The following is a 20,551-nucleotide window of genomic DNA, read 5'->3' as shown; positions in this document are numbered from 1 at the left end:
AACTGCAATACTTTGGCCACCTGATTCGAAGAACTGACTCATTGGAAAAGACTCTGATGCTGGGAAAGATTGAAGGCAGGAGGAGAAGGGGATGACAGAGGATGAGATGTTTGGATGGCATCACCAACTCGATGGACGTGAGTTTCAGCAAGCTCAGGGAGTTGGTGATGAACAGGGAAGCCTGGCATGCTGCAGTCTGTGGGGTTGCAAAGAGTTGGACACAGCTGAGAGACTGAACTGAATTGATATAAATAATGCCAAACCGTTTTTTTTCTTCCCTCTTTGATAAATACAAAAATGGAATATGTTATTATAAAATTATTTATAATTATAAATTATATAAATATAAATAATATAAATTTTAAGAAAGAAAATGCACTGGAAGAGCAGATTACTAACTCCGTGCTCAGATTCAAATACGTGTAACCATACTTTTGTCTTTTATTTTGTTCAGCTGGAAAGGCAGCTAATAATGCAGAATGAAATGAGAGAAAGACAAATGGCTATGCAGATTGCTTGGTCTCGGGAATTCCTCAAATATTTTGGAACTTTTTTTGGCATTACAGCCGTCTCTTTAACAGCTGGGTATGTTTGCTATTTATTTTAAAATTTTCTTCCATTTCTTTTTGTCTTTGCCATGATCATATTATTAAGTTGGCCAAATAGGACTTTGACCTAAATAGTATACATATATGTCAACAAAGTAACTCTTATAGCTTAGTGCTTGGGGGTAACTGTAGAACAAGGATAGTAATAGTTAATTCTGCCTTTAGTTTCTTAGATTTCTCCTGTACCTTTCTCCATTTTACAATATAAGTAAGGGAGAGGACTGACTTTATGCCAAGCTAGAAGGTCTCTACAAATTCATTTCCACAATCCCTAAGGGATAAATATCAATACTTACATATTTTTAAAATGAGTAATCTGAGCCTCAACATCAAATAAAGATGAACAATCATAGGCCCATACACCCTACCAGAGAACTACAGAATCTGCTGAGGAATTATGAATAAGGAAATCCTATCTCCATAGAGAATTAAGTACCTTCTAAAATGTAGGATATTCTTCCAAAAAGCAGGTAACTTTTTTTTTCATTGAGTACAGAGATATGTATTTACAGGTTTTTCTTTTATATTAATTATTTCTTGTTATTGAATTAGAGCAATTAAAGGGAAGAAACCCGTCCTCATCTTTCCTATGGTTCCACTAGGCTTTGTCCTTGCCTACCAGTATGACATGGGCTATGGAACCCTTATACACAGAATGAAAGGTAAGTCTTTGATAAACCGGAATCTCAATTTCTGATTCATTTTTCGGTTCAAGGATCCAGTCCTCCCAACTCTCCCTGAGCTACCATTGACCAATATTTCTGTCCCCTCTTATATAATGATATGCTGAAGTCACCTCAAACAGCTCACAGGCGCCAACTGTCAAATGTTTAGGAATTTTGTAAGGTGTTTGTTAAATACAGTCATTATTAAAAATTAAATGATATAAACTAACACAACATTGTCAATCAACTATACTCAAATTAAAAAAAAAATTGAAGTACGTAAACTTACAATTCAATAAATTACAGAAAATAAATAGTTTGAATTATATAAGAAACATTAATACATACTCAGAGCTTATCAGCCTCTAATTTTACTATTATCTATACTCTTATGTATATCTCTTCAAGTTATGTATATCTACTGTATCTGTATGGTGGAAATGCAGATACAATATATAGACACAATAAAATACAGATGCAACTCTGACTTCCACGCCATCCCACTGGCATGTCAGCTTAAAGTTGGTCATGGTGGGAGTATTTACACCATGGAAATCTGCAAATCCCAAATTAAGGCTTGACTTACTATTTTGCTGATTGTCTAGATCAGGGGTTGATAAACTGTGGTCTATAGGCTGGCCACCTATTTTTGAAAATAAAGTTTTATTGGAACACAGATGTGCCCATTCATTTCTACTTTCCCATTTCCATGTCAGAGACGACTTACTGAAACAGATATGAACATGCCCACAAGCCTAAAATGTTTCCTATCTGGCCTTTTAAGAAAGTTTGCCAACCCATGGTCTAGACTTAAAAAAAAATGATGAAGAAAATGTTAATAATGTGTATTAGTCTTAAAAGTGTACTGCAAAGCCATCATATTGTGAATAACATTAAAAAATTTAGGAAGCGTTCTAATATTTTAAAACTATTATCTGATTCAACAAAGTTCACAGCATTCTCAAACAAATAAATTTCAACATTTGTCCTTGTTTCACTTTTGTCCTACTTATTAACATAAATAAAAATAGCAAACATCATTCATGTTGAATTATACTATCTCATCAACTGTTATAGGTGAGCTATGGGTAAAAGAGTTCAGCAAAAATCAATAAAAACATTCTTTAAGGATCAATTTCCTATATGGAATTCATGATAAAGAGTATTGTGTTATTATTTATAAATTATGTGCTAAACATATTTCATATAAGCAAAATTTATAATAAGCTACGTACATAATAAGCTTATACACATTTTTTGTTGTTTTGGGAAGCGTGCTGTTAAATATTCACCAGTACCATGCTGCTTTCACACTGAACTCTGGCTTTCACTGCCCTAGAAAATAGCACGGCTGACACAGATGCCGTTCCTGACCCAGAAAGACAGGATTTCCCATCAGTTCAGGATATCTATGTCTTGATTCCCACCACCACATACCACTCATGAGGATAACTATTTTCCTACTCCTGAAGCCTTCAGCCCAGAGCATATTGGAAACAGTGTTTCCCAAGTCTTCATTTTTGACATCCTGTTCTCTCCTGAGCTGTAGGCTCATGACTATCGCTGAGGCTCTGTAGGGACTGATATTGTTTGGGAAAGGAGAAGGTGCACATTCCTCTGTAGGTATTGGAAGTAGGGAGTAAAACATTTCATTCACAGACTTAGGGAGATAGAGGGATTATATGTTCTTTAAAATTCCCATTTGACAGAGACAATAACTGCAAAAGAAACAACTGATAAAGGATTAATCTCCAAAATATATAAGCAGCTCGTGCAGCTCAATACCATAAAGACAAACAACCCAATCAAAAACTGGTAGGAAGAACTAAATAGATATTTATCCAAAGAAGACATACAGATAGCCAACAAACTCATGAAAAGATGCTCAACAATGCTCATTATTAGAGAAATGCAAATCAAAACTATAATGAAGTATCACCTCACACCAGTCAGAATGGCCATTACCAAAAAATATACAAACAATAAATGCTGGAAAGGGTGTGGAGAAAGGGGGACCCTCTTGCTCTGTTGGTGGGAATGTAAATTGATACAACCAGTATGGAGAACAGTATGTAGATTCCTTAAGAAAAAAAAAATAGGAATAAAACTACCATATGACCCAGCAATCCCACCACTGGGCATATAACCCTGAGAAAACCATAACTGAAAAAGACATATGGACCCCAATGTTCATTGCAGCATTATTTACAATAGCTGGACATGGAAGCAACCTAGATATACATCAACAGATTAATGGATAAAGAAGTTGTGGTACATATATACAATGCAATACTCCTCAGCCATAAAAAGGAACACATTTGAGTGAGGTGAATGAACCTAGAGCCCGCTATACAGACTGAAGTCAGTCAGAAAGAAAAACAAGTGTCATATATTAATGCATATATATGGAATCTAGAAAAATGATACTAATGAACCTATTTGCAGGGCAGGAATAGAGATACAGACATAGGGAAAAGACTCTGGACATAGCAGGGGACGGAAAGAGTGGGATGTACTGAGAGAGTAGCACTGAAACATATATACATTACCATATGTAAATGAGATAGCTAATGAGAAGTTGTATAACACAGGGAGCTAAATGTGGTACTCTGTGTCAACCTAGAGGGGTGGGATGAAGTGGAGGGTTGAGGGGGGAGGTTCAAGAGGGAGAGGACATGTACACTTAGGGCTGATTCATGTTGCTCTATGGCAGAACCCAAAACAATACTGTAAAGCAGTTATCCTCCAATTAAAAATAAATTTTTTAAAATCCCCATTTGAAAACAGAAGTATATTTTTCACAAAAATACTAGGTTAAAATGTCTTCTGGGGTCAGACGTTATTAGTATCACAGTTCAGCTATATAGTGGGCTAAGTGTCTTGTGGGTTGCCTAGAAATTTATAGCATATATCACTGTGGAAAATGTATTCTGAGTTCTTAAACACTGATATACAAATTAACTTTTGGAGTACAATTCTATTTTAAGCTGAAAACTAACTGTACAAATTGATTTACTTATGTTAAAATTCATTTCAGTAACCTGTTCAGTTTCATGTTAGTCATCTGCTTAAGAATTCTTTAGTCTGAGCTCAACTGTGTCTCATTGTTTATATATACATTAGATTCTCAGTGCCTCATACAAATTAATACGTAGTATTAAGAAATCTCAACTCTGTTATAGAGCATTCACTTGAAGATATTACTAATGAAGGGCAAATTTATTTTCTAGGAACATTTTGCTTATGCATTTTGGAAATACTTTTATTACAGGCCCATTAGAATCTATAGAGTATAAAAATTTAACTTCCAAGATATGTTGTGGAAATGGAAATTTCTTGTTTTAAAAAAAAATTTAGAACCCACTAAGAAGTTTGCCATTAAAAAGAATATATAGACTATAACATATAGCCCTGTTAACTAGTGATCACTCTAAGATATACACTTCCTATTTAATTGAATTTATTATCAGCCATTCTGTTAACACATACTAAGAATCTGTCATGTGGAAGGTACTCTTAAATGGAAACATCTAGTCTGTCATCAATAGCCTGCAGAATTACATACAATTTTATTATTATTTTTATTTACTATTTTAGACTGAGGGGGGAAAAAACTTATTTGCAGATAGTTGGAATGCTGTGATAATTTACAAATTGTAGCCTGCCCTGTTGGGTTTGGAATATAAATTAATTGTGTGTTAAAAGAGGAATACTTAAAGAAAACAATTGCCTTTATTCTCAAGGAAAGTATATGGAATATCAACAATATATAACTTTTCAAATATTGCTAATTAGTCTTAAAGAATAAAAGTTGGCAAAAGTCACTGGGCCCAAGAAATTACGAGCTATTATTTAAAAGAGGACTTGTTTATAGAAATGTATATATATGTGTGTGTGTGCATTTATTTGGGATATTTATAAGTAGTTTCAAGTCAAAGATTAGCTTTCTTGAAAAATTAGACATTTTAGTAAACTTTGTTTTTTCTCATGTCACTTATAAGAAGGGACAATAAGAACTATACGTGATTTCTCCACCCTAATCCCCTCCTAACACAACTCAAACTTATCATCCTAACTTTCCTTCAAGGAACAAACAATATTACTTGGTATTGTTTCTCTTCTATATTTAAAAATGCTGTCCTCTGTCAAATAAAGTCTCTGGAATCTGATGTATCTTATGTATCTTATGTATTCATTATTGTATTTCCTTTGGGAGGTCAGTTCTCCCGGGGACAGTAGGTAAGATATTTAACAGTGAGATCTGGGGGCATGCCTCCATACAGTGCTACAGCATGTCACTGGAATACAGCAAGTAGGTCTTCTCACAAAATGCTAATTACCCCTTTGTCACTTTGTACATTTCTGTACTTTATTTAAGGTGAAGCCGAGAACATACTGGAAACAGAAAAGAGTAAGCTGCAGCTGCCAAAAGGAATGATCACTTTTGAAAGCCTTGAAAAAGCAAGAAAGGAACAGAGTAAATTTTTCATAGACAAATGAAATCACGTTTACCCACCAGATCTCAAAACACAGAATTGTTGACTTGAATCATGACCTTTATAACTTTTTAAATGCTTGCGATTTTGATATAATGGATTTCGTTTTAAAATAATAATCAAGATGAATTTTGTTAAACTATTTTAAAATAAAATTTATACCATTCAACACAAAATCATGGAAGTACTCTAAATAACTTTCAGATTTCCTATATATGTGTATGTATCACAAACATCTAAATGTAATGTTATAAAATATATTGTTCTGAATTTCTGAAAGCAAAAGTTCTGCTCTCATTTCTCTGTCACACACACTTTCACCATCACATTAATCTCCCACAGATACTACTTTTATTTGGATTTTTAAATTGTGTCCTGTCTCCACATGATAGAAAAATACTAATATTAACGATTAACATGTATATTGCACTTGCTATGGCCATACACTCTCTGTTTTGCATAAATTCTTGTAATCATCCAAACAACCTCATGAGGCAGGCATCATTTCATAGATGTGAAAACTAAGGCATAAAAAAACTGGAGAAGGAAATGGCAACCCTCTCCAGTACTCTTGCCTGGAGAATCCCTTGGACAGAGGAGCCTGGTGGGCTACAGTCCATGGGGTCGCAAGAGTCGGACACAACTGAGCGACTGACACACACACACAATTGAGATACATGATGGTGCAAGGGCACACTTTATCTACTCTCCCATCTCCTGCAGGAAGCAGGATGGGGCAGGCAGCACCTGGGAGGCAGGGTGACTCCCCTCACCCCCATCCCTTCTGGAAGTCTTGGGGCCTCAGTGCCTGCAACAGCTGGCCTTAGGCAAATAAAAGACTAAGTTGTTTACTGAAACAAAACAAAACAAAAAACTGAATTACTTACTCAGGATTATACACAGACAGAACTGAGACATAACCTTAGATGGTTTGGCTCCCATGTCTACACTCTAAAAGATCTTGAAAAACTTCTGCCTTAATGCATTCTTGACATGCAAAGAGAGTTGTGAAAGACAAAAGATAAAAACATTCAAATAATGACTCAAGGTATAGTCACTAGAGAGGCAGGAAGAAGGCAAGGTTAATTAGGATGCCTACTTTTTTATTTCCACTCACCAGGAAATCTATACTCATAATTCTATTTATGCCATTTTTACAGGTGTAAACCCTACATGTGCTAATTTCAAAATATTTATTAAGACCTACTGTGTGTCAGGCACTGTTGTAGGCACTAGCGCTACATGAATGAATGTAGAGACAAGGTTGCTATATCCTAGGCAGAGAAGTAAGTTCTAGCGAAGAGTGGAGATCTGGGGAGAGAATCAATAAATATGAAGATAAGTTCATTTCTAACAGTGACACATGCAAATAGGATGATAAAGGAATGATAAGAAGAATGTTGGAGAAGGCTACTTTGATCTTGGACAGTAGGGACTGCCTTTCTGCAGAGATGACACTTGAGCTAAGACTTGAATGAGGCAGTCCTGTGAAGAACATGAATGGGGACAGGGAAGGGATCTCTAGGCAAAGGGAAGAGCCAGAGGAATGCTCTGAGACTTGGCATGGCCAGAGAATAAAAGAAGGCCAGGGAGAATACCAGAAAATGAAATCTGAAGGGAGAAAACAATTATGAACACAATGGCTGCTACTTTTAAGCATCACAAGATATAGTTTGAAACAATAATAGTTGCAGAGAACTTGGGGGAGGTCTTCAAGGATATGTTGATTTTCTCCATGAAGACAAGGAGGTAAAGGGGAGGGGCATTCTGTGCAGAAGACTGATAAAAGGCAGGTCCATACATGCCAAGTCCAGGGATCTGCTGCTGCTTGTTCAGTTTACCTGGGGCAAGAAGTTCCTTACATGGGGTACTTGTCATGAAAGGAGCCTGGAGGCACAGTTCAACTCCTCAAGGACCTTGGGTGTAACACTCCATAGTTTGCACTCTACCTTCAGGGTGATGGGCATGAAAGAATCTGCACTGGGGTTTTACTGGAATCAGTCAGTTGCTGAGGGAGGATCCCAGAGCCCAATCAGGGAGGAACTGCAATGGTCACCTGAGCACTCGCCGGGGCCCTGATCTGTCTAAGATGTGGCTCTGGGGATGGACTCAGGAAAATGAAAAGGAATAATAACGGGCGTATGGAGCTAGTTGGAAGTTTTAGAGGGAGGAGAAGGTGATTTCCCTTCATTTAATCCACGTGGATTATCTGTGGCCCCTGGAGAACATAAGAAGGAACTAATTGGGAGGCATACTCGTAGTCTAGTGGATATCTAAGATTTAGCACTGGCTTGTAGACCACGTCAGAATTGGGAATCATTAAGTCTTTCTTTCCTTTGTCAGCCGACAAAGGTCCTATCTAGTCAAAGCTATGGTTTTTCCAGCAGTCATGTATGAATGTGAGAGCTGGACCATAAAGAAAGCTGAGCACCAAAGAATTGATGCTTTTGAACTGTGGTGTTGGAGAAGACTCTTGAGAGTCCCTTGGACAGCAAGGACATCCAACCAGTCCATCCTAAAGGAAATCAGTCCTGAATATTCATTGGAAGGACTGATGCTGAAGCTCCAATACTCCGGCCACTTGATGCAAAGAATTCACTTACTGGAAAAGACCCTAATGCTGGGAAAGATTGAAGGCGAGAGGGGAAGGGGATGACAGAGGATGAGATGGTTGAATGGCATCACTGACTCAATGGACATCAGTTTGAGGAAGCTCAGGGAGTTGGTGATGGACAGGGAAGCCTGGCATGCTGTAGTCTATGGGGTTGCAAAGAGTCAGACATGACTAACTGAACTGAAGTCTTTCTTTCCACTGAAATTCAATCATGCTGTCCAAATATTCCTGACATGATCTAACCAGGGCTCCCCAAGAGTGGGTTCAGTCCCCTGTAAGGGTTGACTGGCTAAATAACTTACATGGGATTTGTGATGTGCAACATATCCAGGTCCTGAGCTCCTTCTGAACCACCAGGCCATCCATCTGTCTTGGTATCTTACATTAGCATTGACCCTGAGTTCACTAATAACTGTTACTCGATAGAGCCTCTGCTATACACACTCACATACTCATACTTTTTCCTTAGTTCCTTCCTGTGTTCTCCAGGGATCCCAGATAAGCCATGTGGCTCAAATGAGGGAAAATCACCTTCTCCTCCCTCTAAAACCTCCAAATGGCTCCCCAGCCTTGTTATTATTCCTTTTTATTATCCTGAGTCCATCCCCAGAGCCAAGTCTGGTGTGTGGGGAGGTAAAAATCAAAGCATAGCTATTAACTAATGGCTTTGCAACACAACACAACTGTACTAAAATATATCCTAATTGTCTTTTTAGTATTAATCATGATCCAAAGCTTTCCTCCTAATTTATTATTTACAGTATTCTTTAGTTGAAAAGACAAACATTTATGCCCGGATTCTCCTGAGCTGTTTCTTAGTCATTTATCTTAATGAATAATTGCATTAATATATGCTCGGGACTTCCCTATTGGTCCAGTGGTTAAGACTCTGCACTCCCAATTCAGGGGGTACAGGTTTGATACCTGGTCGGGGAACTAAGATCCCACATAGCATGTGGTTCAGCCAAAAAAAAAAAAAAAGAAATACTAAGCCTCAATTATTAACTAGACATCTGACATCTCCAAATTCTGAACTACATATGGTTTTTGTTCAGCTAAATTACAACCACAGATTTTTGTGATATTACAAGAAGATCGAGGAAATTATTCTAAGAAAGTATATAAGGAGAAGGATAACAAACTATGATCTGAGTAGGAGGAAAGATTTAGAGCTTAAAATAATGGCAGCTTCATCCAATGTCTTTGTCAGTGATTAAGAAAAAAGCTGGGGAGGGGGGTGTGAATGTCTTCAGTCCATATGACTGTCCATCTCTCCCCAAATACTACTGTTTTAACCAAAGCAGAGACTCTTAGTGGATGTGGTGGTTAAGTCATGATTTAAAGGAAATAAATACAGGTGCAGAAATTCTCTGCAGGAGAATGACGCTTCTTGGAAATCACTCTATAATAGTAAATACGGATCTTATGACATCACAGTACCTGAGTATTTTGAATGTTTAAAATTCATATTTAAATGAAAAAACTGGGGAGTAAAGTTACACTGACTAAAATTACAAATAAATAAAGTTTACATGGAGTTCCACCCAATACTTAACTGCACTTTGCATAGCTGTGCCCCAAATCTATGGAAAAGAGTTTTAATGACAAATACTGAAATGACCATCAAGATCTTAAGGAAGGAGGGAAGACCTTTAGAAATGATCTTGTCTAAGCCTCCATTTTTACAGTTGAGTAAATGGAGGCCCTTAGTGATTTACCTAAAGTTTCACATCTAGTAATGGTAGTTTGTTTTGAACATTTGGTATACCTGGGAGGATTTTTTTCCCCCAATACAACATGCTGCCTGACTCTAGGAAAACAATGACAGGGTTAAAAAAAAATTTTTTTTTTTAATAAAAACACCACATATACTCAGTCTCAGAGCCTTAGAAGATGCCCTATAGAAGGATATGAGTTAGAAGAGATGGGGAGGAAGACTCAGGTTGCAAAAATAATCTACAATATCATAATGGGAATATGAGCAATCTGAAGTTGAAAATGTTTTTATAGATTTCAACAATTTTAATATTTATATGTTCAAATGGGATATTCTAGACCCTTGCCAGAACTATTTTGCTCCACTGTTCTGGGAAAAGAATAATCTCTTACAGAGAATACATTTTTATATAAGTTTTTTGAGAAAATATTTTTAAATAAAGCCTGTTACTCAGGCAGTGTGGTTCTTCTTGGCCTTGGAGTATGTCTGCTTGGCATGAGGGTTGGAAATGTTCCTTAGCTTTGGCCTTGTGGATGCTTACAGGCGATTTCAGGAATACTTGCATACTACCAACTATCAGTTTGCAGAAAGTAGTTTCTAATATTCAAGGCTAACTATTTAGCATCCCTGCTGCTTTGTCTACTGGAAACTCTGCATCAGTCTTGGATTATGAAGGCTGGAAAAGTACTTGGGCTACAGGCGCACCAGGAAGCACACATTAACCAGGGGGAGAGAAAGGGAAACAAAAAAAAGACTAGAAAATAAGAAGAGGACCAAGTATAGTTTCAGGAAGGGAGAGAGCTAACCCAAAGCCCTCTCACAGCAAACAGCTCAAGAATGGCTGCCACAGTTCAGTTACTGGCCTAGATGGGGGAACTGAATTTCCCAGGGACTAAAGTCACCCATGGGATCCCCTCAAAGGCCAGTTTATTTTGCTAGGCTAACTTGCTCCTCTGGCTACTTGGATGACAGTAAGAAGTATGGCTGGGGCAACACAAATTCATCGTGATCTCAGATAAAAGCAAATGGAAATCTATACCCCACTGATAAAGATTCAGTAACACTGCTGAGTCTGAGGTCTGGATGACCTTTTTGGTTCACAATTTTAGTTCACAAGTGTCACTGAATGATGGGATGCAGGCAGATTCTTAATCGGAGGTGGTTTTGCCATTTCATTTGGTGTTAGGAGAACAGAGTTAAGGATGTGTCCAAATGAAGTCACATCCCATGGAAGACTGGCAATCAGAGAATTAGCTTATTGAAGGTTTCAAAAAAACTGTAAGGAAATAGGTGTTGAATGTATGTGAAAATCAAGGACTATAGATAATAGTTGACATCGAAATGCAATAACAGAAGACTGTGAAAATCTATCAGGATGTCAAGGATAATATGGTTGGGCTTTGAGGAATATAGGTGATAATTTGTCTTTCTCTTCACACTATCTCCACACCATTAAAGTACTGCTGATGAAGATCTGACTTGAGTAGAAGGTAGAACCAACTCGATCCACCAAAGTGATATTGAAAGAGAGAGAGAGAAGGTCAAGGAGAGCGTGAGGAACCCAATATGGATTCTGAGATACTTGACAATTTTATATATTCCTAAAATAACAGAAAAACTGGTCTCGGGAATACTTTTCATCTTCAAGGAATTAAATCTTTGAAAATGCTACCTGTTTCAGAATAACAATAATAAAAAGACACCAGGAATTTGAATATAGTCTATGCCTACAGATAGTTACTTCTCCAAATTCAACAGCCATGGGAAAACACAGGTTGCTGGACTGAACTTCCAGTTGTTTTCCTTGTCTAAACTGGAGGCTCACCACCTCTGAAACAGCTTGACAGTCTAACTAGGCAGGCAAAAGAGGTTCTGTTCAGCTTATGACTTTCATAAGTACTTTTCAGCAATTGCAACAGAGACATCAATTTCCTACTAGAGTAGGAGAATTTTAGGAAAAGGAAAAATTTAAACAGGCTCATAAGTCCTAGTTAAAAGACATTCTGTTCAACTTCCCATTTCCTTTTTCTCAGAGATATCCACTTTTATCTGTTTTAGCTGTCTCAGTGTAGGATCTCCCTGAGGCAAATTTTGCAATAATGACCTGACTGAGTCATTTATTTGGCAGATGATCATAGAAATGCTTGTGGGGAATTGAGGAAGAAAAGAAAGGCAGTAAATGAAGTCAGACACAGGAAGTTACCTCTGTGGGCAAATGGAGTTTAATCCGCTGGGGAACGCTGAGAAAAGGTTTAGAACACACTCCCCTAGGCCTGAGTTATCCCACACAAGGAGTGAAAGAGTTGGGGTATTTATAACCAACTCTTGAGTTCACTCATGGAGGGCACTTCCTGATGTGTTATTTCTCCAGCATGTATGATATTCAGGATAAGTATGATCTAGAGGCCAGAGAAAACCCTCAGACAAGAGATTCAGATGCTAGAAGCTGGAAGTCAAATCCACTCAAACAGAAATGTTAAGCAGTGCTTTTGAAAGCACACATATTTTAGTTACTATGTTACTTTGCGTAACTTTATATCTTTAATATCCCGATGTAGTTACTTCTTAATGTTTCAAAATACTTTTTGATACTATTTCTTGACACACTATTTAAATCATGAAGAATTTGCTCTCTTAGTTCTCCTATCCCACCACCTTCATACAGCCGAATCCTTCGCATTCCCGCATCCTTCAAGTACTGCTCTGTAATCATTTTTAGTTATATCTGTAGTCAGTGTTCACATTGTAAGGATGATGAAAACACTTCACAGCTATGCCACGTTATAAAGTATGATTACCATTCCTTTCTTGCTCAGCTTCCTGTTTTCTCTGGAATTAATCCTGTTGCTGTTTTGAGTGCTTAGTATTTTCTGTATCTATCACTTCTTTAATCTGAATCTTTGTTGGTTTCTAAATCTAGTCCCAAGACATTCATTCACATCAGTTATTCAATCAATATCCTGAAGAAACGTGGAGACTTCTAACCTGCTCTCACCGTGACTGTTTTCCCTCTACATCTGGTGCTCCACTCTCATCCTGAGTTCTCCACCACCATGGTGGAGGATCTCTTTTTCTTATCCCTGTAGTGGGTCTTTCATTTTCTATATCCTATGTTGTGCTCCCTCATTTGCTGAAACTCATAGCTTTCTGAGAAAAAGTGAATGGAAGAAAAATGTTGATACCTTTTATACCTAAAAATAACTTTATTCTCATCTGACACTTAATTGATAAGTTTGGCTGTGTACAAAATTTCTGGTTATTAATTTTCCATCAGGATTTCTAAGGCATTATTTTATTTTCACATTTCTAAGCCTGTTTCAGTGTCAGCACCCTTGGCAGGAAGCCCTCCTACACAGACTGCCTTCTGTACTCTGAGTTGCAACTGTTTACACTGCCACCCATCACATAGACAGACGTTTTCCTCATTCCTTACAGGTGCTGACACAGCTGCCTGACCCACTGGGCAGAAGCCCTCCTTTACCAGCTCACGCTCACACCTGTCTCCGTGCACCACCTTCTCACTCTCTCTGACCCCAGTGTGGATGCCCTCCTCACGCTCTCAGGTTCCAAAACCCATCTCTGAGCCACCACAGCCTTCCCCTACCCCTGCCAGGATGGGTATCTCCTTTGTTCTGCCTTTCCTAAAGACTTTAGCATGGAATTATTTAGAAAGAGAAAGGAAGAGGAAGAGTGAACTAATGGAATGGAATTTTAACATATTTCACATAATTTTAGGTGACACATTTTTTTTAAGAAAATTTTAGAAACAAAATTACTTTCAAATTGCATGTTAATGGTATTGATTTTTACAAGCCAGATCCTTTTATTTAGAAGTTGGATACAGAGATCTTCACCAAAGAATATTCAGGCTAACTGGAGAAAAGTACTCCAGTGAGTTGTTCCAGCAATGCCAGAGGGCACGGAACTGGATTTCAAGGCCAAAGCAGCCAAAGAACCGCCTCCTCACCAGAAGACCAAGTCCTGAGCTATCCACCAGATTCTGTATGGGACATAGATATTCTCAGGAAGTGTGTGGGCCCTTGAAATTTTAGAATGTCTAGTACTCTGCCAATTAATTGAGAACTCAAATCTATATAGTAAAATATTTTATAACTCATGAAAATATGGTATTATACTCAATATGTCAGACCATTAGTCCAATAAGTTTATTTATTAAATGTTTCAGCATTTCTAATTATTTGAATAATTCTAATACTGTATATTAGTGTATAATTCTAATAGTGTAAATGAAACTATTCTGTTGTTTCAATCCAGGTTTCTCAACCGCAGCACATCTGGGCCAGATAATTAACTGGGGTGGGGTGGGGGGCAGGGCATGCTGTCCTGTGCATTACAGAATGTTTAACAGTATTCCTGCGGTCTACACACAGGTATCAACAGTAACACCCTCTATCCCAGGTGGACAACCAAAGATGTCTCCAGATCACCCCTAGTTGAGAACCATTGCCTTGAATTTATACTTTAATTATTTTGACTCCCTTCTTTGTTTAAAATGCATCTTCTTCCACAAAGTGATGAAAAGCCATTGCTCTTTTAGCTTCTCAGGTACAAAAAATTAACAGATGATTAATAAAAGATTGCTACTGCCAGTATCAACATAAAATGCTAATTTTAAAAATATTCAGCTTATGTTAATTTCCACTATTATCTCTTCTTCAAAGTCTAAGACTTCCTATTTCACTGGTATTTAAGTAGCCATATTAAAGGTAACTGAAAGCAAATAATGAAAATAAAAAACAAACTGGATTTTAAAAATATATTTCAGGGAGAAAGCTTATCTGTTAAACTCAAGTAGTCAACATTTCCAAAACAAATAATTTTAAAACTACTTCACTGGTGCTTCAGATCCTCATTTATTCACTTACCTCAGAGTCATATGAAAGATAATAACCTCAAAAGTATTTTGGGTAAAAAGGTTGCACTTTTAATGGTTTTGGCAATGTTCATTTCTCCTATGTGCAATGTGCCAACATTTGGTATTTTGCTATATACTAAATTAAAATACTATTCCTGCTATGATTTAAAAATAATATTGTAAATGTTTTTCTTTATGATCTGTTCTTTTTAGTAAGTCATTTCTAAAGTTCCAAATTTTCAAAGAGTAAACAGGAAGAGTCCAGATCCCTCAATGTGGTTCTTAACCAGGGCAGAATTTTATAACTGGTATCATGAACTCCTGATTGCAAAATTCAATCAAATTGCAAAAAGACTTAAATTGAAAAAAAGTAGGGAAAACCACTAGACCATTCAGGTATGACCTAAATCAAATCCCTTATGATTATACAGTGGAAGTGACAAATAGACTCAAGGGATTATATCTGATAGACAGAGTGTCTGAAGAACTATAGTTGGAGGTTTGTGACATTGTACAGGAGGCAGTGATCAAGACCATCCCTGAGAAAAAGAAATGCAAAAAGGCAAAATGGTTGTCTGAGTAGGCTTTACGAATAGCTGAGAAAAGAAGAGAAGCTAAAGGCAAAGGAGAAAAGGAAAGATATACCCATTTGAATGCAGAGTTCCAAAGAATAGCAAGGAGAGATAAGAAAGCCTTTCTCAGTGATCAGTGCAAAGAAATAGAGGAAAATAATAGAATGGAAATGAATTTCGATATTTGGCAAAACTAATACAATACTGTAAAGTTTAAAAATAAAATAAAATTAAAAAAAAAAAAAAATAAATAAAATAAAATTAAATTAAATTAAAAAAAATAATAGAATGGAAAAGACTAGAGATCTCTTCAAGAAAATCAGAGATACCAAGGGAATATTTCATGCAATAATGGGCACAATAAAGGACAGAAATAGTATGGACCTAACAGAAACAGAAAATATTAAGAAGAGGTGGCAAGAATACACAGAAGAACTGTACAAAAAAAGATCTTTATGACCCAGATCTTTATGATGATGGTGTGATCACTCATCTAGAGTCATACACCCTGGAATGTGAAATCAAGTGGACCTTAGGAAGCATCACTACAAACAAAGCTAGTGAAGGTGATGGAATTCCACTTGAGCTACTTCAAAGATGATGCTGGGAAAGTGTTGCACTCAATATGCCAGCAAACTTGAAAAACTCAGCAGTGCCTACAGGATTGGAAAAGGTCAGTTTCCAGTCCACTCCCAAAGAAAGGCAATGCCAAAGAATGTTCAAACTACTGCACAACTGTATTCATCTCAATGCTAGCAAAGTAATGCTCAAGCCAAGTGAGGCTTCAACAGTATATGAACCAAGACCTTTCAAAAGTTCAAGCTGGATTCAGAAAAAGCAGAAGAACCAGAGATCAAATTGCCAACATCCATTGAGTCATCAAAAAAGCAAGAGTTTCAGAAAAACATCCACTTCTGCTTTATCAACTATGCCAAAGCCTTTGACTGTGTTGATCACAACAAACTATGGAAAATTCTTCAAGAGATGGAAATACCAGACCACCTTACTTGCTTCCTGAGAAATCTGTATGCAGGTCAAGAAGCAATAGTTAGAACTGGACATGGAACAAAGGACTGGTTCCAAATTGGGAAAGGAGTACGTTAAGGCTGTATATTGTCACCCTGCTTATTTAACTTATATGCAGAGTACATCATGTGAAATGCCAGGCTGAAAGAAACACAAGCTGGAATCAAGATTGCTGGGAGAAATATCAATAACCTCAGATATGTAGATGATACCAACCTAGTAGAAAGTGAAGAGGAACTAAAGAGCTTCTTGATGAAAGTGAAAGAGGAGACTGAAAAAGCTGGCTTAAAACTCAACATTCAAAAAACTATGATCATGGCATCCGGTCCCATCACTTCATGGCAAATAGATGGGGAAACAATGGAAACAGTGAGAGATTTTATTTTCTTGGTCTCCAAAATCACTGCAGATGATGACTGCAGCCATGAAATTAAAAGATGCTTTCTCCTTGGAAGAAAATCTATGACCAATCTAGTCAGCATATTAAAAACCAGAGACATTACTTTGCTGACAAAGGTCTGTCTAGTCAAACCTATGGTTTTTCTAGTAGTCATGTATGGATGTGAGAGTTGGACTATAAAGAAAGCTGAGTGCCAAAGAACTAATGTTTTTGAACTGTGGTCTTGAAGAATACTCTTGAGAGTCCGTTGGACTGCAAGGAGATCCAACCATTCAATCCTAAAGGAAATCAGTCCTAAATATTCATTGGAAGGACTGATGCTGAAGCTGAAACTCCAATACTTTGACTACCTGATGTGAAGAACTGACTCATTTGAAAAGACCCTGATGCTAGGAAAGATTGAAGGCAGGAGGACAAGGGTACAGAGGATGAGATGGTTGGATGGCATCACTGACTCAATGGACATGAGTTTGAGCAAGCTCCCGGAGTTGGTAATGGACAGGGAAGCCTGGCGTGCTGCAGTCCATGGGGTCTCAAAGAGTCAGACATGACTGAGTAACTGAACTGACCTGACTTTAAACACTGTGATTTGCTTTAAAGGAATGAAAGAAGTAAAGGGTTAGAAAACATCCTTCAAGGAATAGAGAGGCAGATGTAGAGAATGGACTTGTGAACACAGCGGGGGAAAGAGAGGATGAGATGAATTGAGAGAGTAGTGTTGACATATATACACTACCATGTGCAAAACAGACAAGGAGCGGCAAGCTGCTATATAACACGGGGAGCTCAGGCTGGTGCTCTGTGATGACCAAGAGTGGTGGAATGGATAAGGGATGGGAGCGAGGCGATTTAGGGATACTTATAGCTGATTCACACTGTTGTATAGCAGAAACTAACACAGCATTGTAAAGCAATTATTCTCCAATTAAAAGAAAAAATCATCCTTCAGCTTCAAAGGATGAAGGTGTGTATTATGTAGGTGTGTATGTTAATTATAAAGATCCAAACTATTTTTAAATTTCCAAATCAAATGCTGCTGTGTGGATTGCCTAGTAGGCACTAAGGGGAGTTGACACTTTGGGGTGGTAGGAAAGGCACTGAACTTATTATCTGAAGTTTTGCTTGAGTCCTACCATAGACTGTTACTGTGATCTCTGCAAAGCAACTCTGAATTTCACCTGTGTGTGTGTGTGTGTGTGTGCGCGTGTGCGCATGTCCACGTGCTCAATTGTTTCTGACTCTTTGGGTACTCTGGGACCCACAAGATTCCTCTGTCTATGGGGTTTTCCAGGCAAGAATACTGGAATGGTTGCCATTTCCTCCTCCAAGGGATCTTTCAGACCCAGGGACTGAACTCGTCTCTCCTGCATTGGCAGGCAGGTTCTTTACCACTGAGCCACCTGGGAAGCTCAAATTTTACCTGTAAAATGGACTAAATACTCATGGAATATCCTTATTGTGTCATAAAAATGAAATCACATTTCTAAAATTTTCAAGAAACTACAAATGACAGTCAAGTGTTAAGAGCCCAAGCTCTCCTGACAGTCTTAGTTTGAACCCTCATTGCTCTCACAACTCTTAAGACTCAAACATATGACTGAATCTGAGTTCCTCTATACCTCATTTATAGTTTGATGATATAAATACTTTATGCAGGTCAGATGACTATAGAGAGGGATGAAAATGAGATAATGCAGACAGTGTTTGGCAGATGATAAGCACTCAATATTTCCTAATACTGTTGTGATATGTTTATTGACATTCTCCAAAATAGGCATATTCCATGTCTATTGCTATTTTCACTCTACCCTATAACTTGATGAGTTCTGCTTTACATGGGAGAAACTGACTGCAAAGCCCTCCCTGTTAAGCAGTTGACTATACACCTTATTTCTCAGAAAATGACTATTCTATGGAAACAGTGACTATATTTGAGAATTTAAACTAGAGTCAATGATGTGATAAGGGACCATATCTGATTGACACATTTCAATGAAACTTCACAAAAAAGGTATAAGTTCAAATGACATTTAGCTGTGCACTAAACGAAGGATATTTACAGAAAAGACCATAACTGAAATCATGGCTATCTTCAAAAATCCAGAATATGAAGTATCTGGCTCTGTGAACAACAACAACAACAAAAAGCCCTGAACGCAGGAAAATGGGGTGTTCAGAGAAAACTGTGCCTTTTAGAGACATAGTATTGGGCATTTAAAGTAGTTGGTTATTGAAACCAGTAGACTGCAACCCTGGAAGTAAGTGAGAAGGTCTCTCCATTCATTGTGATGAAATGTGCAGATATTCTGCACACACCAAAGAGCAGAAAGAGCACCTTCATCAAAAATTAATAAATCACTTCTTAGAAACAACCGAATCACAGATGAAGGGAGTTCATAATCATATAAAAGCATATAACTATCCCTAGAATCTTAATCAATTTTCTTTTCCACTGATCAGCTTAGCTCAGAATGATTTTCTTTGTCAACTGTTTTTGAGTATCCCTTACTCAAAGAATTACCTATATAGCCAATCTCACCTATCAATCAATGTTAATATAAAAAGTGTAATTTAACTTCATTTATAAGATGGGCAATTTACAACTTACAATTTTGTTCAAATGCTGCTATGAAAATAATATTTTTTGAATTATAACTGAATTATGTTTTTTGAAAGCCTTAAAATGTCATCTCTAGCATGCTAATAAAAGCTTGAGAATTATTTGAGAACAATTAATAAGGATTATTTGAGATGTTTCAAGGTTGGTATGTTGGCCAACATTTTAATGTCTTCAATTATATGCAAATTATAAGTGACATTTGATGTCCCTGAATAATAAAGTGTTAAGGAAGGAATAAAGTATCATTCTTCAGCTTCTATATTCATGACTAAACATTTTCATACTAAACTTTCATGCATTCCATTGTTATTGAAGTAGAATAATTAATGTTTATAAAAACCATTGGCTAGAACCTTAGAAGTACTAGTTACAAAATATATTTTCTTTAACATACATACACATTTGTTATTCACCATGTTAATAGTGTAGCCTCATATTACTGACATTAGCTCTTTATAACACATCTAAAGTATTGCATAATCTATTTATGATGAAGACAACTGTAGTTAGGAATTTTAATTCTATCAACTTATTCAGGATTTCATATGTAACAAATTCAATGGAAATAACTGGCAAAATCATTCACATACAGGACTACACTGATTTAATTGCTTGGGCAGGCAACATAAGCATTGGGAGTTGTTTAAGTTCCCCAAGTGATCCTATGTGTTACAATGCTGGTGAACCTTTAGGATGGGGTAAGCATCCTCATTAGGATTGGGAGGCATGAGCCATTGACTAATCTGAAGGATCACTCATCCTATTCAAGAAAATTTCTAGATTACAGGGTGTGGGGATGGGGATAAGGAGGGTCCTGGGGCAACTCTTACACAATTGCTGAATAATTTGTAAAAATGTGCTGCTGCTGCTAAGTCGCTTCAGTCGTGTCCGACTCTGTGCAACCCCATAGACGGCAGCCCACCAAGCTCCCATCCCTGGGATTCTCCAGGCAAGAAC

At 37.3% G+C, this 20,551-nt stretch overlaps 1 protein-coding gene across 1 annotated transcript in view; it reads left to right on the top strand.

Moving 5' to 3' along the window:
- PLGRKT (plasminogen receptor with a C-terminal lysine) overlaps window positions 1-5,945 on the top strand; it is a 36,053-nt gene extending 30,108 nt beyond the window's left edge. The window contains exons 4-6 of the mRNA XM_005891360.2: window positions 455-585; window positions 1,161-1,270; window positions 5,652-5,945. Coding sequence (XP_005891422.1) covers window positions 455-585; window positions 1,161-1,270; window positions 5,652-5,773 — 363 coding nt within the window. The 3' untranslated portion in view covers window positions 5,774-5,945. The remainder of the gene's footprint in view (window positions 1-454; window positions 586-1,160; window positions 1,271-5,651) is intronic.
- Window positions 5,946-20,551: the final 14,606 nt, after the last annotated feature.

Source organism: Bos mutus, chromosome 8 (assembly GCF_027580195.1).
Source record: "Bos mutus isolate GX-2022 chromosome 8, NWIPB_WYAK_1.1, whole genome shotgun sequence".
In the NCBI taxonomy this organism is placed as follows: Eukaryota; Metazoa; Chordata; class Mammalia; order Artiodactyla; family Bovidae; genus Bos; species Bos mutus.
This window is presented reverse-complemented; position numbering and strand designations above follow the sequence as displayed.